At 53.0% G+C, this 14198-nt stretch overlaps 1 protein-coding gene across 3 annotated transcripts in view; it reads left to right on the forward strand.

Moving 5' to 3' along the window:
- The window catches only part of Ctif (cap binding complex dependent translation initiation factor), a 221716-nt gene that overhangs the window by 139371 nt on the left and 68147 nt on the right, over window positions 1-14198 (forward strand). For all 3 annotated transcript variants that reach the window (XM_048363533.1, XM_048363534.1, XM_048363536.1), the window contains one exon: window positions 581-880. In XM_048363533.1, the coding sequence (XP_048219490.1) occupies window positions 581-880 (300 nt within the window). The remainder of the gene's footprint in view (window positions 1-580; window positions 881-14198) is intronic.

A 14198-nucleotide genomic window follows, 5' to 3' on the forward strand; every position in this document is an offset into this window, starting at 1 on the left:
ATTTCATGGCACATACGGCATGCGTGTGCCTAGAAGGCCTCCCATGCAGTCTCTACAGGAGGCAAAGCCAGCCTGTGTGGAACCCTGCACCCAGAGAACATGACTGCCCTTGGGCATTTGGTGCAGTAGGTATGGTGGACACACACACACACACACACACACACACACACACACACACTCACAGGGCCACGTCTCACCACTACCACAGGCATTTGGGATCCTACTCCACTTCCTGGCCTGGCCCAGTCTTCCGCACCTCAGTTTCCCTTTGGCCCGATTTCCTACTTGTCATCTTGTTCTTCCTTTTATAAGTCCCACTAAATCATTTCTAGAGTAAAGCCTGTGTGTTTGAGAATCCTGGGAAGGAGCTAGAATTCATAAGGAACGTCAACCCAGGATGTCACAGGGATGCTAAGGAAAAACTATCAGAGAGCATCAGGCTGTGAGGGTCTTTCAAAAGAAAGCAGTGCTCGGGTCCTTCTCTCTGCAGGGGCAGTCCTCCTTCCCCAAGCTACTGCTCCCCCTGGAACCTCAGCATCACTCAGCTGGGCTTGCTCTGTCCCCTCACCCCAACCCCCAGGATGAAGTGGCCGTGGAGACCACCAGCCCCCAGCAGAACAAGATGGACAAGTTGATCGAGATCCTGAATAGCATGCGGAACAACCGCAGCGACGTGGACACCAAGCTGACCACCTTCATGGAGGAGGCCCAGAACTCTACCAACTCCGAAGAGATGCTGGGCGAGATTGTGCGGACCATCTACCAGAAGGCCGTGTCAGACCGCAGTTTTGCCTTCACGGCTGCCAAGCTCTGTGACAAGATGGCCCTGTTCATGGTGGAGGGGACCAAGTTCCGGAGCCTGCTCCTCAACATGCTCCAGGTAACCCGACACCGACAGCTGCCGCCCTGCGCCCCCTGGCCCTCCACACCCTGACCCTCCACGGCCGCGGTTGTTACTAGAGAGAGGACTGCAAGTCCTGACCGCACTTGAACTTGTCCCAAGTGCCTTCCTCCCTTGCCCGATTAATTATAGAAAACAAGAAGGCAGTTGAGGGGTGAGGGATGAGCGGCTGGATTTGTGTGTGTTTGTGTGAGTGCTCCATGGTTACAAAGGACCAATATAATTTTATAGGTGCTTTTTGTTCAACCAGCCTTTCCCTCTTTCTATTTTCATGATAAGAGGATTGGCTGTTGGCTTTGTGCTTTGACCTCTGCACGTCTGAGCAGACATGGATTTGTGCATCTCTCCCTCCTCCTCCTCCTCCTCCTTCTCCTGCCCACCACCCCCCTTGGTGCCCAGCCCCTCAGAGCCTGGTGGCTGTACAGCTGGGACTGAAATGGGTTGCTGCAAAACTTTTTGGGGACAGGTCTGGGACAATCTGTCTGTTCATGCACTAGGGGACTAGGCAGAGGGCAAGCATGACAATCCAAGATCATCTTGTTGCTTGATAGTTTTCTACTCCGTATCTCTTGACCTTCAATTGAGCTTGAGTCCTCTTCATTCCTGACTTCATGGAGACCAGCGCCAGGCCGTGGTCCTATAAGCCAGTGTACATAGTATGGTAGACATGTGCATTAGACTGAATGTAGCCCCATCTCCTCTCACAAACACTTGCCCTTTTGTGGTGGGCAACTAGTGGGCCCAATGCTGGTGGTGGTAGCTGGTGGTGGTACCAGGGAGAAATGACGGGGAGCGTGGCCTGCTGGTCACACCCGAGCCAAGGGTTGTACATGGAGACCATGTACTGGCAAAGCCATGTCTCCTGTCACTTATACTTTAGAGACTAATAGAAACATGAATTGAGTTCCAGCACATGAAAGGAACTTGTGAGAGTAGGATTACAGAGCTGAAGAGACCACCTGCAGGCCTCTGGTAGCTATGGTGACTCTATACCAGTTCACCCAAGCTGCTGCCTTCTGAGAGTCAAAGGGGCTCCTTCCTAATGACACCTGGATAACAGGTGCAAACGAGGGGATATGGCCACCCTCATCTCAACCATCTGTTTGTTTTTTGTATTTGTTTATGCCAGTACTATGGCTTGAACTCAGGACCTTATATTCTTGCCTAAGCTTTCTGGGTGCCACAGAGCCATATCTCCACTTCTTACTTTTGGTTGGTTAATTGGAGGTCAGAGGCTCACCGATGTGTCTGCCAAAGCCGGCTTTGAGCTATGATCCTCAGTTCTCAGCCTCTTGAGTAGCTAGGATTACAGGCATGGGCCACCAGCACCCCGCTCAGCCATCTGGTTCACGATTTTCTAGCTCTTCCCTAAAAGTAGGAAGAAAGTCACTTCTGGGTCCATTTCCCTGTGGCCTGTCCTGCGGGGCCCCATGCTCGCCTGTCCCTTCCTCTCACTGCAACCTGAGCCTTCCTGGCCAGCCAGGGCTGCTTCTCTCCTGCTCCAGGCCCTGATCAGGTTCCCATTCCTGGATCGCCCATGCTCCCCTGGTGATGAATTCCCGCATTACCTGAGGGATTTGCACATCGGCCCTATTCCTCGTGGGCCGGAATGTCCTGGGAGAGTGTAGAGGGTGATGGGCAGGGCGAGGCTCCTCTGCTGTGTACCACTGGGCTTGGGGGGGGGGGGGGAGCCTGGGGGCAGGATCGACCTTGAACTTGGCTTTAGGATTTCTTTTTTCCAGAGAAGAGCCAGGGTGGTGCCCCATGGTTTTAGGCCACAGATGCCAGCTCCAAGTAACCCAGCCCAGCCCCAGAACACAGAGAATAGGGCTGGCTACAGGGGCCACCACAGATTCCTTCTGGTGCTCATAGTCGAAGCAGCCTTTCCCACTGCATCCAGGGAAACAGTGACCCTGGATACTCCCAGCTAGAGAGAGCACTTCATGACATTGCACCTGCCTCCTGAACCGCAGAGTGCACTGACTCAGGACCGACTCCCGAGGTCCAGCAGGAAGGAGGCTGAGGGGAACACAGGGAAGACCTGCATGTATACCACCTGGCTAGCCGCTTCTTATGGAGAGAGTGGGCTGGGACATGGTCGGGTCAACACGGGCAGGAAAGCACTGATCTGAACATGGAGAAAGCTGGCACTCGGCCTGGTTCACGCACAGGCATTCAGAGCCCAGCCTCTGTAGGTCCTGGGAAGATGCACCATGGAGCATGTTGTAGTTCTACACTGTTGGAGATGAGGCAGCACCACGGGAAGGATATGAGTGACAGCCCTGCTCCCCATACACTGTGAGCCTCATTCTTCCTGTCCCCAAGCCTTGCCACTGGATGAAGTAGCCGTGGGTCCCTTCGTTGTCACAGACCTCTCCGCACCCACATTGTGGCTCCGTGATAGGCCTGTCAAAGCCTGTCATGAGTGATGAAGCCTCAGAGGTTCATCCCTTCGGTGTCACCTCTGGGTGGTTGGAACCATTTCTGCTTTGTAGAATGCCTGCGCCATGCCTCTGGGGCTCGTGGGTGGGGAGGTGGCATTGGGAGGGGAAAGGCCTAGATGTCTCCCTTTTGCTTCTCTCAGGATGTGGGTCTGGGCACAGCTATAAGACCCAGGCAAGAAGGAAGCCCCTGCAGACAGACTCATGTGTCACCTTCTGAGCTGCGTGGTTTTCTCCCCCCTCCCCCGCCCCCAGCACCACCCTGCTCTCATCCTCACAGAGGTGGGAGAATGCTTGGCCAGACTATGTATGGCTTGGCCCATAGGCCACCACCATGTAGCCATCTTCACCACCAGCAGCAACCCTGCTCTCCTGTGAGCCAAGGAAGCAGCCCCTTGAAGGTCCAAAGGCAGACTCAGTCTAGGCGCTTGGTCCTCTAGGCAGCTGGCCAGGGCCCTTTAGGTTGCCAGGAGACGGCTGGCTGTGGGGTATGGGCTGCCCCTAGCCCCTGTGGGCCCCTGATTACATGGCCCAGAAGAAGCCAGCCTGTGTGCTTAGGCAGCAGGCATAGCACCTCTTCATGCTTTCTCTCTTCATGCCCATAGGGTTCTTCTTTTGCCTTTGTTTCCTGGCATACCTTGTGTGTGGCTTTCTCCTGGCTGACACCCTTAACCCATAGCCCTCTTGCCGCCCCTCCTCCCTCAGGTTCAGGCCCTCTCTATCCACTAAAGCCCCCTTTGGCTCTGCATTCCCCACCAGTCCCAGCTTTAGTCAAATGACCTCTGAGCTACTCTCATGGCCAGGTTTGCTGCCACCTCCACCAGAAGACGCTGAGACTCATTTTCTGACCCTGGCTGTCAAGGGACCAAGTGGGAAGTAACCTATCAGCATGGCTCCCAGCAGTTGTCCCTGCAAGGTGCCCTCTGGACTCACTGCTCTTGCTGCCTGGGCTTTGGATGAGAGTCAGAAACATGGAGGCCAAGATTCGGGCTGTGATGTGGTAGACACTCTGCCAAGCTGGGGTTCAGCACCTATGGAGAGGGGAGTAGAGCATGGGAGGGAGTCACAGGCCCAACTAGACTTTCCGTCATCATCTCACAGAACCTCTCTCATGAGCCAGAGCAGCTCCAGAGACCCTGAGGTGTCAGTGCAGCCCAGCAAGGTGACCTCAGAGCAGGACACCTTGCCATCTTCCTGCCCCCCTCCCCGGAGGAGGGAAAAGCTAACTCTTCTCCCACCAGCCCTGTCTTTCTCTCTCTCTCTCTCATCGGCCCTTCTTTCCCTGCCCTCCCCTCACTGTTCCTGTTTCTCAGTGTCAAGCTATTTGTGGGAAGAACCATCACATGTTCTGGGGAAAGGGCCTTGTTTGTCCCGCGTTGCTGGCTGGGCCACGCGGTGAAGCTGGAGAAGTGATTAGCTCCCCGGCTCTGTCCACTCGCCCCACCCCTCCCCACCAAGGCTCCCGGTCCTCCATGGCTGCAGAGCTCCCTGCTGAATCGTTTGTGGGCATTGATGGTTTCCGCCTTCCAGGAGACTGTGGGCTGCCCAGGGAAGAAGTAGCCAAAAAGCTCCCTTGATCCTCATCAGGGAATTGTGGTGCGATTGTGGGGAAGAGGAGGGCTCCGGTTTCATAGACAAGTGAAGAATGAGTGCCTCTTTTTATGGGATCTATGGAATGACAGGAATTGGAGCCCTGAGCCCCCTCCACCCAGCGCTGCCCCGTCACCGCCCTCAGACTTCCACTTGGGAAGGGAGAGTGCTCCTAGGCCAAGATAGGCTTGGGTAGTACAAGTTCAAGCCCTCCTCTGTTGAAATGCGTGTGCCCTGTTTAGCCAAGAGGTGTCTGCATCTGAGCTATGCAGAGTGAAGTATTATTAGAGCAGGCATCAGTGTGTCTGTAACTGAACCCAGCTCTCCCTAGCAACCGTTGCTAACAACATATCTAACAGAAGGATGCAATACCTTTTTTTGAAGAAAAAAAAAACTTCATCTGGACCAAGTCGTAAACACAGCAGGACTGTTGTAAAAAAGACAACACAAAATCAGAGTCTGGCATGTGACCAGATTTCAAAATAAATTGTTCCCAGCTAGTACCTTCTAGAAGACAGACAGCCTCTTAAAAAGCTGACCTCCAGCTAGAGAAGGGATGGAATCAGCGTTTCTGGCTCTGGTCACCGTTAAACATTATGTTTGGGACTTTGGATACCTACCTAGAAGTTCAGTTGGGTGGTAACTCAGTGGGGTGTCTGCAAATGACTTTAGCCCTGGGAGGGAGTTCAAAATCTCTGATCTGATTTCTCTTATCAGTAAATCAAAATATTGCCTTGAGCTCCAAAGTATCTGCTCTTTTTGTTCCCTCAGATGTGTTTGTCTGCCTCTTCCCTGCCCTCTAGGTTCTGCCCCCTCTACTGGGTTTGGCAAGAACCGGGCTGGTTCTCTAACTGTTCCTAAGGGAATCCTCCTTCTCTCTCAGTCTCACTGGTTTCTGGAAAGTTGAAAGTCATTCTTCTTTTCTGGAAACCTGGAGTCTTGAGCTCCTGAAGTTTCTGGGGGGCTGGGTGGGATGTGTGTGAGTGTGTGCACATGGCCCCAATAGTGGGGCTTGAACTCAGAGCTTTGTGCCCTTGCTTAGCTTTTTCACTCAAGGCTTCTACTCTACCATTTGTGCTACCCCTCTACTACCCCTCTGGCCTTTTGCTGGCTAACTGGAAATAAGAATCTCATAAACTTTTCTGCCCAAGATGGTTTCAAGCTGTGATCCTCATATTTCAGCTTCCTCAGTAGCTGGGATTATAGGTGTGAGTCACCAGTTCCCAGCCTCCCTGTGTTTTCAACTAAGTGTGGAGGTCTGGCATTCTAAGCAGCGCTGCCTATAGACCCCTGAGAGCAGAAATCCTGGTTGAGTAATGGAAGGCACCGTGACTGTGTGTTACAGACTCAGTAAATGTGGAAGGGAGGAAGGGATACCTGAGTCTCAACCCCAGTGCTCCCGAAGCTGTGAGCACTGTCCTGTGTGAATCTGAGGTGGGTCCCAGGGCCGGGCTCCCTTCCTCCCCAAGTTTACTGATGGAGAAACTACCCAGTGGAATCACAAGTCCCAAAGTCACCAGGTTGACTGGGCTTCTGACACCCATGCCACTTTCCAAATAGACAGAATTAGCAGGGTCAGAAGCTTGAACATGAGGGATCTGCCATGAAGCTGTCCGTGGGGATTTCAGGTTCTACCCAGTGGGACAATCTTGCTGTGACTGCAGCGTCCCTGAGCCTCTGCAAGGCCACAACTGACTGAGGGACATCACTGTCTATGTGTCCTACCCATGTGAACCACACAGCTGCCACCTAGGGTCATATCTCCTTGCATCCCGTCCCTCTGCTCAAACCTCCTCTCTCACAGCTACACACACACACACACACACACACACACACACACACACACACACACACACACGAGCCCATGTGCACTCCAGGCATGTAAACTAATTTTACTGTTGGCCCAGCCAGGCATACCCAGGGATAGAGGCGCATTGTTCTAAGCATTCCAAAGCCAGAGCAAGAGGCCTGGGCCACGTCCGCACAACCACCCTCCCCTCCACGGGTTGCTAGAACCAAGAGAGCTGGGCAGCGTGGACCCTTCCCCACAGGCAGGATGGTGGAGGGTGATTCCAGAAGTGCTCTCACAGAGGGCTGGTCTCTGAGACCTCTGCATGCCATCTGTGCCTGTGCTGAGGGCTAGTTCTAGGGGTGGCATGTTCCCCCAAGGGTAGGCAGCCCACCTCCAATGTCATGGGAGACCTTGGGTCACTGTGGCTTGAACCACTGCAGAGTCTGGCCAGGTGGGACCCTGATGGAGAGAGACAATGCCTGACTCAGACCCTGCCAGAGCCAGAGCAGAGAGGAGCCGTGAGCCTCATTGCTGAAGATACTGTCTGATTTTCCTGGCTCACGCCTGTAATCCTAGCTACTTAGGAGCTTGAGATCTGAGGATCAGGATTCAAAGCCAGCCAGGGCAGAAGAGTCTGTGAAACTCTTATCTCCAATAAGCCACTTAGCAAAAGCTAGAAGTGGCATTGTGGCTCAAGTGGTAGAGCTCTAGCCTTGAGCACAAAGAGGCTCAGGAACAATACCCAGGCCCTGAGTTCATGCTCCAGGACCTGGGAGGGGGTGGAGGGAGCAGATGAGATGCTGTCTGTATGTACACTTACCAGCTTTTTCCCAATTTCCATTTTCTCCCCTCAACCCTTATTAGCACCCACTGTGAACCCCACACAGTGGTAGATTAGATCTCATGGATGTGTCGTCTCAGTTAGTTTACAGGCCCTCTGGTTCTCTCATCTCAGTTTGAACCTATATGGGATACTACATCGTCGTTATTTTATTCACAGATCCGGCTGGAATGTCTCAAAGTCAGTGTTTAGTCCTATGTCTCTAACTGTTTAGTTGAGGATGGGGCAAGTCTCATGCATCCTAGGGGCCCAGGAGACAAGGTCGATTCTGAAGGCATGACGTCTCAACTCTCTCTCTGGAACGTCCCTCAGTTGATGACTTGAATGTTTAAAAATGTTATTTTGGTTTTTGAGTGAGAATATCAACAGAAGAGAGAAAATACCCATCAACCCTTGCTTAGTCCTACAGGGACCCAGACAGCAGCCTGCCAGGTGTCCAGGTCTCAGGTGGACCTTGGGCAACACAAAGCTGACCAAGCCCCAGGTCTCCAGTGACCTGTGCACTTTCCTGCCAAGCCAAGTGCCCAGCCTGTTGCCTCCAAGCTATGGCATTTTCTTCACCATCAGAGAGTCCAGCTCCTGAGATGGGCATCACCCTCAGAGCATCCCTCTACGGGCTTCCCAGACAGCTCCTGCAGGCCTTGGGGGCCATGGGCAAGCGTGACTGTTCCCTGTGAAAAGTGGCTCTGCCCTGGGGATTTGGAGAGTGGGGGTGACTTGGGAGTCATCCAGTCAGCTAGCACACCCTTGAACCCCTTTTTTTCTAGATAGGACTTTCAGCTCTGAAGCAGCAAAGCCTACAAGCCTCTGCATTGAGCCTGAGCATTATACCCAGTTTCTGCCGGGCGCTGGTGGCTCATGTCTGTAATCCTAGCTAACTGGGGAGGCTGAGACCTGAGGATCACAGTTCAAAGCCAGCCCAGGCAGGAAAATCCATGAAGCTCCAATTAACCACCCAAAAAAAGACTAGAAGTAGAGCTGTGGCTCAAGGTCTAGAGCACCAGCCTTGAACAAAAAAAAAAACTTAGGAGCAGTGCCCAGGCCCTAAGTCTAAGCCCTGGGACCAGCACATGTGCGTGCGCGCGCGCACACACACGTACGTTTCTCCTGGACAGGTCAACAGGGCTGTGGTAGGGAGTGATGAGCCCTTTAGCTCTAAGTCAAGCCTGCTGGCGTGGCTAACCCATCAGCATGGGCCCTTCCTGGGGTGGGGAAAGGACCAGAGCTCTGAGACCGACCATTTCCTACATTCACATCACAGACCCAGGAAGGGCACCCTTTGCTTTGTTCTTACAGCGCCATTTCCCTCTTAAATAGTCAGTTTGAGGCTTATAAAACACCCATCTTGGGAGAGGCCTGAGAATTGACTGGTGAACGTTCTGCCTCCTCCAGGAAACTGTCTCTGACCTCTCCTCTGCCCAGGGACTTCTCTGCTCTTTACCATTGCCCATATTTAAACTTTCCTTATTTGAAACATGGGCCCCCAGAAGCCTTGGTCGCAGGGAAAGAATGTACCCGTGCCATCTTTGTGATCCACCACCAAACTGGCCCTTAGCAGGTATCGAGCCAGCATCAATCAGCAGGTTCCAGGAGCACTGGCTCTGCGAGATGAAGGTGCACCAGCTAATCAGAGTGGCTCTTTGCACAGGTCCCCAAGAGGGGAGGGGATGGGGCTCTACCCGTCTCGTCCTGGGCTGGGGATCTGATCCTAGTCAAGGATTATTTCAACCGTGTCCAGGGCCGGGTTGTGCCCTCTTCCTGCACGCCCTCACCCCTACCTACCCCAGCTTCATTTTCCCAGCTAAATCCTCTGAGGCAACTTGGCCGGGCGTGTCCTGTCTGAGGCCGCCACGCCAAAGCAGGCCCTGCAGATAAGTAGGTTATCGGAGAAGGCCAGCTCGGGTGTCCTGGGTCCCAGAGGGTCACCCCTGGCTGGCTGTCTGGCAGTTCACCCCAGCACCTCCTCCTCCACCTCTTCCTCCTGAGCCAGGCAGGCAGGAGACAGCAGATCCCAACCCGTCACTCGGCAAGTGGCCGGCCCTCGCCGCCACTGGGAATCTGAGCTATGCTAAGCGGCTCCAGATCAGGGCATCTCGGCCCTGCCCGGGCACTGCCAGCCCAGACAGGGCGCCTCTACCTGCCGTGCTGCCGCTGGAAAGCTGGCACCACCCAGCCTGTGGAAAAAAAAAAAATCTCCCTCTAGGTTATATAACTGCTCCCTACCCTGGCCATGACCCATAGCCTCCACCTAGAGAGAGCAGAGGCCAGGCAGGGAAGGGACAGCAGAGGGTCTCTGTCAGAAGGAAGAAAACAACTGTGATTGTCCATGGCCCTGCCAGGACCCGGCCCTGGCATGCTGCCCTCCCCGTTCCCCGCAGACACCCAGGAGACTGAAAGCACTGAGCATGCGGCTTCAAGGTAGCTGAGGGACTGGACCCAATGGGGAGACAGCACAGATGGCTTTGCTGTAGCTTTTCTTGTTGTTTAAAGGCTGTAGTCTTGAGCAACAGAAAATTGACCGCTTTTGTTTTTCTTAACCATTTTGAAGCATAGTATAGCAGCACGAAGGACATCCACAGTGCTAGGCATTGTGGCTACCCCCAACCCACCCCAGAATCCCTTATTACCCCTAAACTGAAGTCCTGTACGTGCCAAATAATACACCGGTCTTGAGCTCACTCTTTTATGAATCGGCCCGCTCTGTGGCACAGAATATACTGGAATCAGACCATAGTTTAATTTTTATGTCTGTCTTATGTCAGCATGATGGTTTTAAGGGTCATTCGTGTGTTAGCGTGTATCAGAATCGCCTTCCCTTTCATGGTTGAATTATATTCAGTTGAATGTGCTTGTCACATTTTGCTCATCAGGACACGTGAGGCCTTTCCATCTTGGTTTTCCTGAGCAATACTGTAATGACCATGGCTGTACAAGTGTTTGAATCTCGGCTTTTGATTCTTTGGGGGCGGGGAGGGGTGTCATACCTGGAAGTTGAATTGCTGAATTGTATGGAAAGTTGATGCTTGACTCTTTGAGGATGCCCAGCTATTTTGTGAATGTGTGTTTTTAATGAAGTGTAATGAACCAATGACACAAATGTGGGAGAGTAGGGTTCTGGCTTGTCTGGAATCAGGCTGAGAGCTGGCAGATGTCTGTAAGATGGACCCAGTGACTAGAGGAGCAAAAGAGCTGACTTCAAATAAAATCCAGGGAGCCACCCTGGGTTCTTAAGCTGCTCCCAGATTCATTTAAAATCACAGAACCAGGTAGATCTGAAGGAAGACTTTGCAGATTATCCAGTGTGACCTATCGAATTCTAGATAAGAGACTAGCAGCGCAGGGGACATCATCCCTTATGGCCTGTGATAGGTAATACGATGTTACCAGTGGCTTACATTAGAGACCCACATTTATTTCTTGTGTAAAGGGGGGGGGTGGATTGGAGCCCACCCCATCAAGGTGAAAGTTGCTTGGTAGGCCTTTTTCTCTCCCTCCCCTCTCAGGAGTGATTGTGTTCCCACAAGTCAGAGGCTGGAAGCTGGGGTTACCCACATGGGAACAGTAAGCCCCCAGTGTGGAAATCAGCACTCTGATTGATGCCAGTTCTTCTGAGAGCTTCTAGAAGGACAAGTAGACAGTCATCTCTGACCCTCTGAAGCACCATGTGAGTAGGCTTTCCTGACCAAGGGTGCTCCAGAGTGCACTCAGAGGCCCCCAGCCTGCTGGTCACCAGTAGGCATACCTATAGGACATCAGGTCTGGCTCTGACACTATGGACCTGTGTCCCCCTCCCACCAACCCATGCATGGCTGGGTACCTGTCCTGACTGAGAGACTTACCTAGAATTGAGTGAGCATGCGAGATCGAATGAGGGGAGCAGGAAGAAGGGGCAATAAGGCAACTATTTCAGCAGCCAGGAAGAATGCTGCACTGGTCTTGAACTCACTGCTCCAAGAGTACTTATGTTTGCAGGGAAGCCAGGTTCCACCTTGTTATATAAATACACGGTCAAAGCAAATAGAAAACTCCCCAGTTTCCTGCAGATGGCCACTGAGAGGTCAGGAGCACATAACTGCCAGCGCATGGACAGGGCACCAGGCCCTGGAGGGAGGTGGGAGGGGCACCTAGATCTCCATTACTCTATGAAGGAAGCACTAGGTAAGCAATCCAAACCTGTGTCCTGTTTCTTTTGGATTTTAGGTTGTTTGTTTGTTTGTTTGGTTGGTTGGTTGGTTGGTAGGTTGTAGGTCTTGAACTCTGGGCCTGGATCCTGTCCCCAAGCTCCTTTGCTCAAGGCTAGGGCTCTACCACTTTGAGCCCCAGCTCTGGTAGTTAATTGGAGATAAGAGTCTCATGGACTTTCCTGCTTGGGCTGGCTTTAAACTGTGATCCTCAGATCTCAGCCTCCTGAGTAGCTAAGATTACAGGCATGAGCCAACAGTGCCCAGCTCTGTCCTGTTTCTTTCTACCTAGACTCACCAGTGTGGTGGTCTCTCTGTCCAGGAGAGGTGGTAACAGGACCCTGAATATGCTCAATCTGCCCTGGAGACACAAGTTCAGGATCAAGACTCCCTTTGGACTCTCTGGGGTCTCCATCTGCCTGGGGCACCAATTTAAAGTCCTCCCAGCAGAGTTCTGAGCCTTTGGAGAGAAACAGTTCCGTCACTTTAACGATCCCATCCTACCCCAGTCTAGTCAGCAGGGCCAGGGAGAGGGCGGACATGCATATTAGCTACAGGGAAGTGAGCTTTCCGGATCCCCAGAACAGTCCCAATTCACAGTAAAAGAAGCTTTGGAACACCGTAAAACATGGGGACCAAGATGCTTAGTCAAGAGCAATCCTTTCACTGAACAAGGGCCGGGGCATAGGAGGGCAGAGCTGGTAGCTATCTGGAGATGGCCAGATTCCCACCAAGGACATCCCCTTGGATTGGAATCAATTCTTGCACTGTGTAGAAGCTGGAGCTCATGCCCTAGACTTGTGCCTACCAGGGACCAATAGATAGTAGTTATCACATGATTCTATGTGTTTCAGAAAGATCTGTTTAGAACACTGCTATCTCTAAAGTAGGGCTAGAAGCAGAGGCACTTGGAATTCAGCCTGCCAGGCCACAGGTACTTCCTTCTAATGACCTACTACCTTGTAGGACAAGAAATCACTAGAGCGATCAAGAGTCAGCCACTTTCCTCTGGTCTGGCCCCATCAGGTGGGTGATTTGGGGCAGAACCCACGGTCCAGCAGCCCTCTACCTCCTCTCCCTTTGCATGGGGTCATCATATCTGTCTCCTGCACCTGCTTTCTCACCAGCCATCGTGGAACTGATACCTCTGTCATGTTGTCTCTGTCATCTTAAGTCTGTCCCTCCGAGAGGGACTTCCAAGTATCCTAACAGCATATTCTTCTCTCGGGGATAAGTTTCATCCATCCATGGCTCCTAGGAGGTGCTCCAAAGAGAGAAGACGCTTGAGACCTTCCACAAGCCCTAGAATTGGGGTTAGATGTAGCACAGTGGACCCCCAGGAGCCAGCCACAAGGACAGCTCTCAAAGGGGCCTCGGGTAGAGCTTAAGGTTCTACTGGTGGCCTGAGCTGAACGCTGCTAACTGCAGCGAGATAGGGCCACTGGCTGCTCCTGATACACAGAGGTCTGCATTGGAGTTAGGAACATCAGAGGAGGGCACAGGCCTGTATGTGTTGAGGCAGAAGGTTTCCTGGAGGAGGCCGGATAAGAGTAGACAGAGAAAATGGAGGAAAGGCTGGAGGGGTTGAGGAAGCAGGGGAGGAGGTAGATGGGGGAGGGGGGATGCACAGGAGAGAAAGGAGGAGGTCGAGTATCACCAGCCTGGCCAAGGGTGTCAGGCAGCAGGGGCTCCTCAAGTATCAGCCAGCCCAGGGGTGAGGCTGCCCAGCCGGGCTATGACCCTAGGTCACCATAACCACACCGCTGTTCATCCTGCTGGCGCCAGCTCTTCACCATTTCAGGCCAAGACTGTATTTTCATCCAAAACTCAAACTTTCACTTTGGGAGCTGTAAGCTTCCTGCCAACCAGAGGCAGTCTTGAATAGGAAACAGGGGACCCGCGCCTCCAGAACTCAGGCCAACCAAGGGGGTTTCTGAACCCCAGGGCCTCCATGGCTAGCACAGCTCTACAAAGAAGCCCTTGCTCTTACCTCACCCTCCTCTTACCTCTGCCCCCTGCTCAGCACATATCCCAGACCTCCTGCCTAACTCCACACCCCACAGTCCTAGTGTCCCCATGAGGAAAAGGCAGGCCTGCGTGCCCCACCTGGCACTACTAGACCCTCTGCCATGGGGTCCCGGTGCCCCCTTGCAGCCCCCGTGGCCCCTAGGTGTCTGGAGCTTGGGAAGGTTGCTTGGAGATCAGAGCTGGGAACAGCCTGGGGTGGGAAGGGAAGATGGGACACCCTGGCGTGTTTGCCTTGGCATGTGTTTGCCAGAATTAGGGTTCCATGTTGGAGGACGTACCCTGAGCTGTAGAAGACACGGGTCCTGGTAAAGCACTGCCTTTCTGTAAGTGAGCCCACCTCAGCCATTTCTTCCAGCCTTCTGGAAGTTTCCTCGCTCATAAAATAAGGGGTTAGAAGTGGATCCAGAAGTCCTTTCCAGCTTTT

The sequence above is a fragment of the Perognathus longimembris genome, chromosome 15 (genome assembly GCF_023159225.1).
Source record: "Perognathus longimembris pacificus isolate PPM17 chromosome 15, ASM2315922v1, whole genome shotgun sequence".
NCBI classification, from domain to species: domain Eukaryota; kingdom Metazoa; phylum Chordata; class Mammalia; order Rodentia; family Heteromyidae; genus Perognathus; species Perognathus longimembris.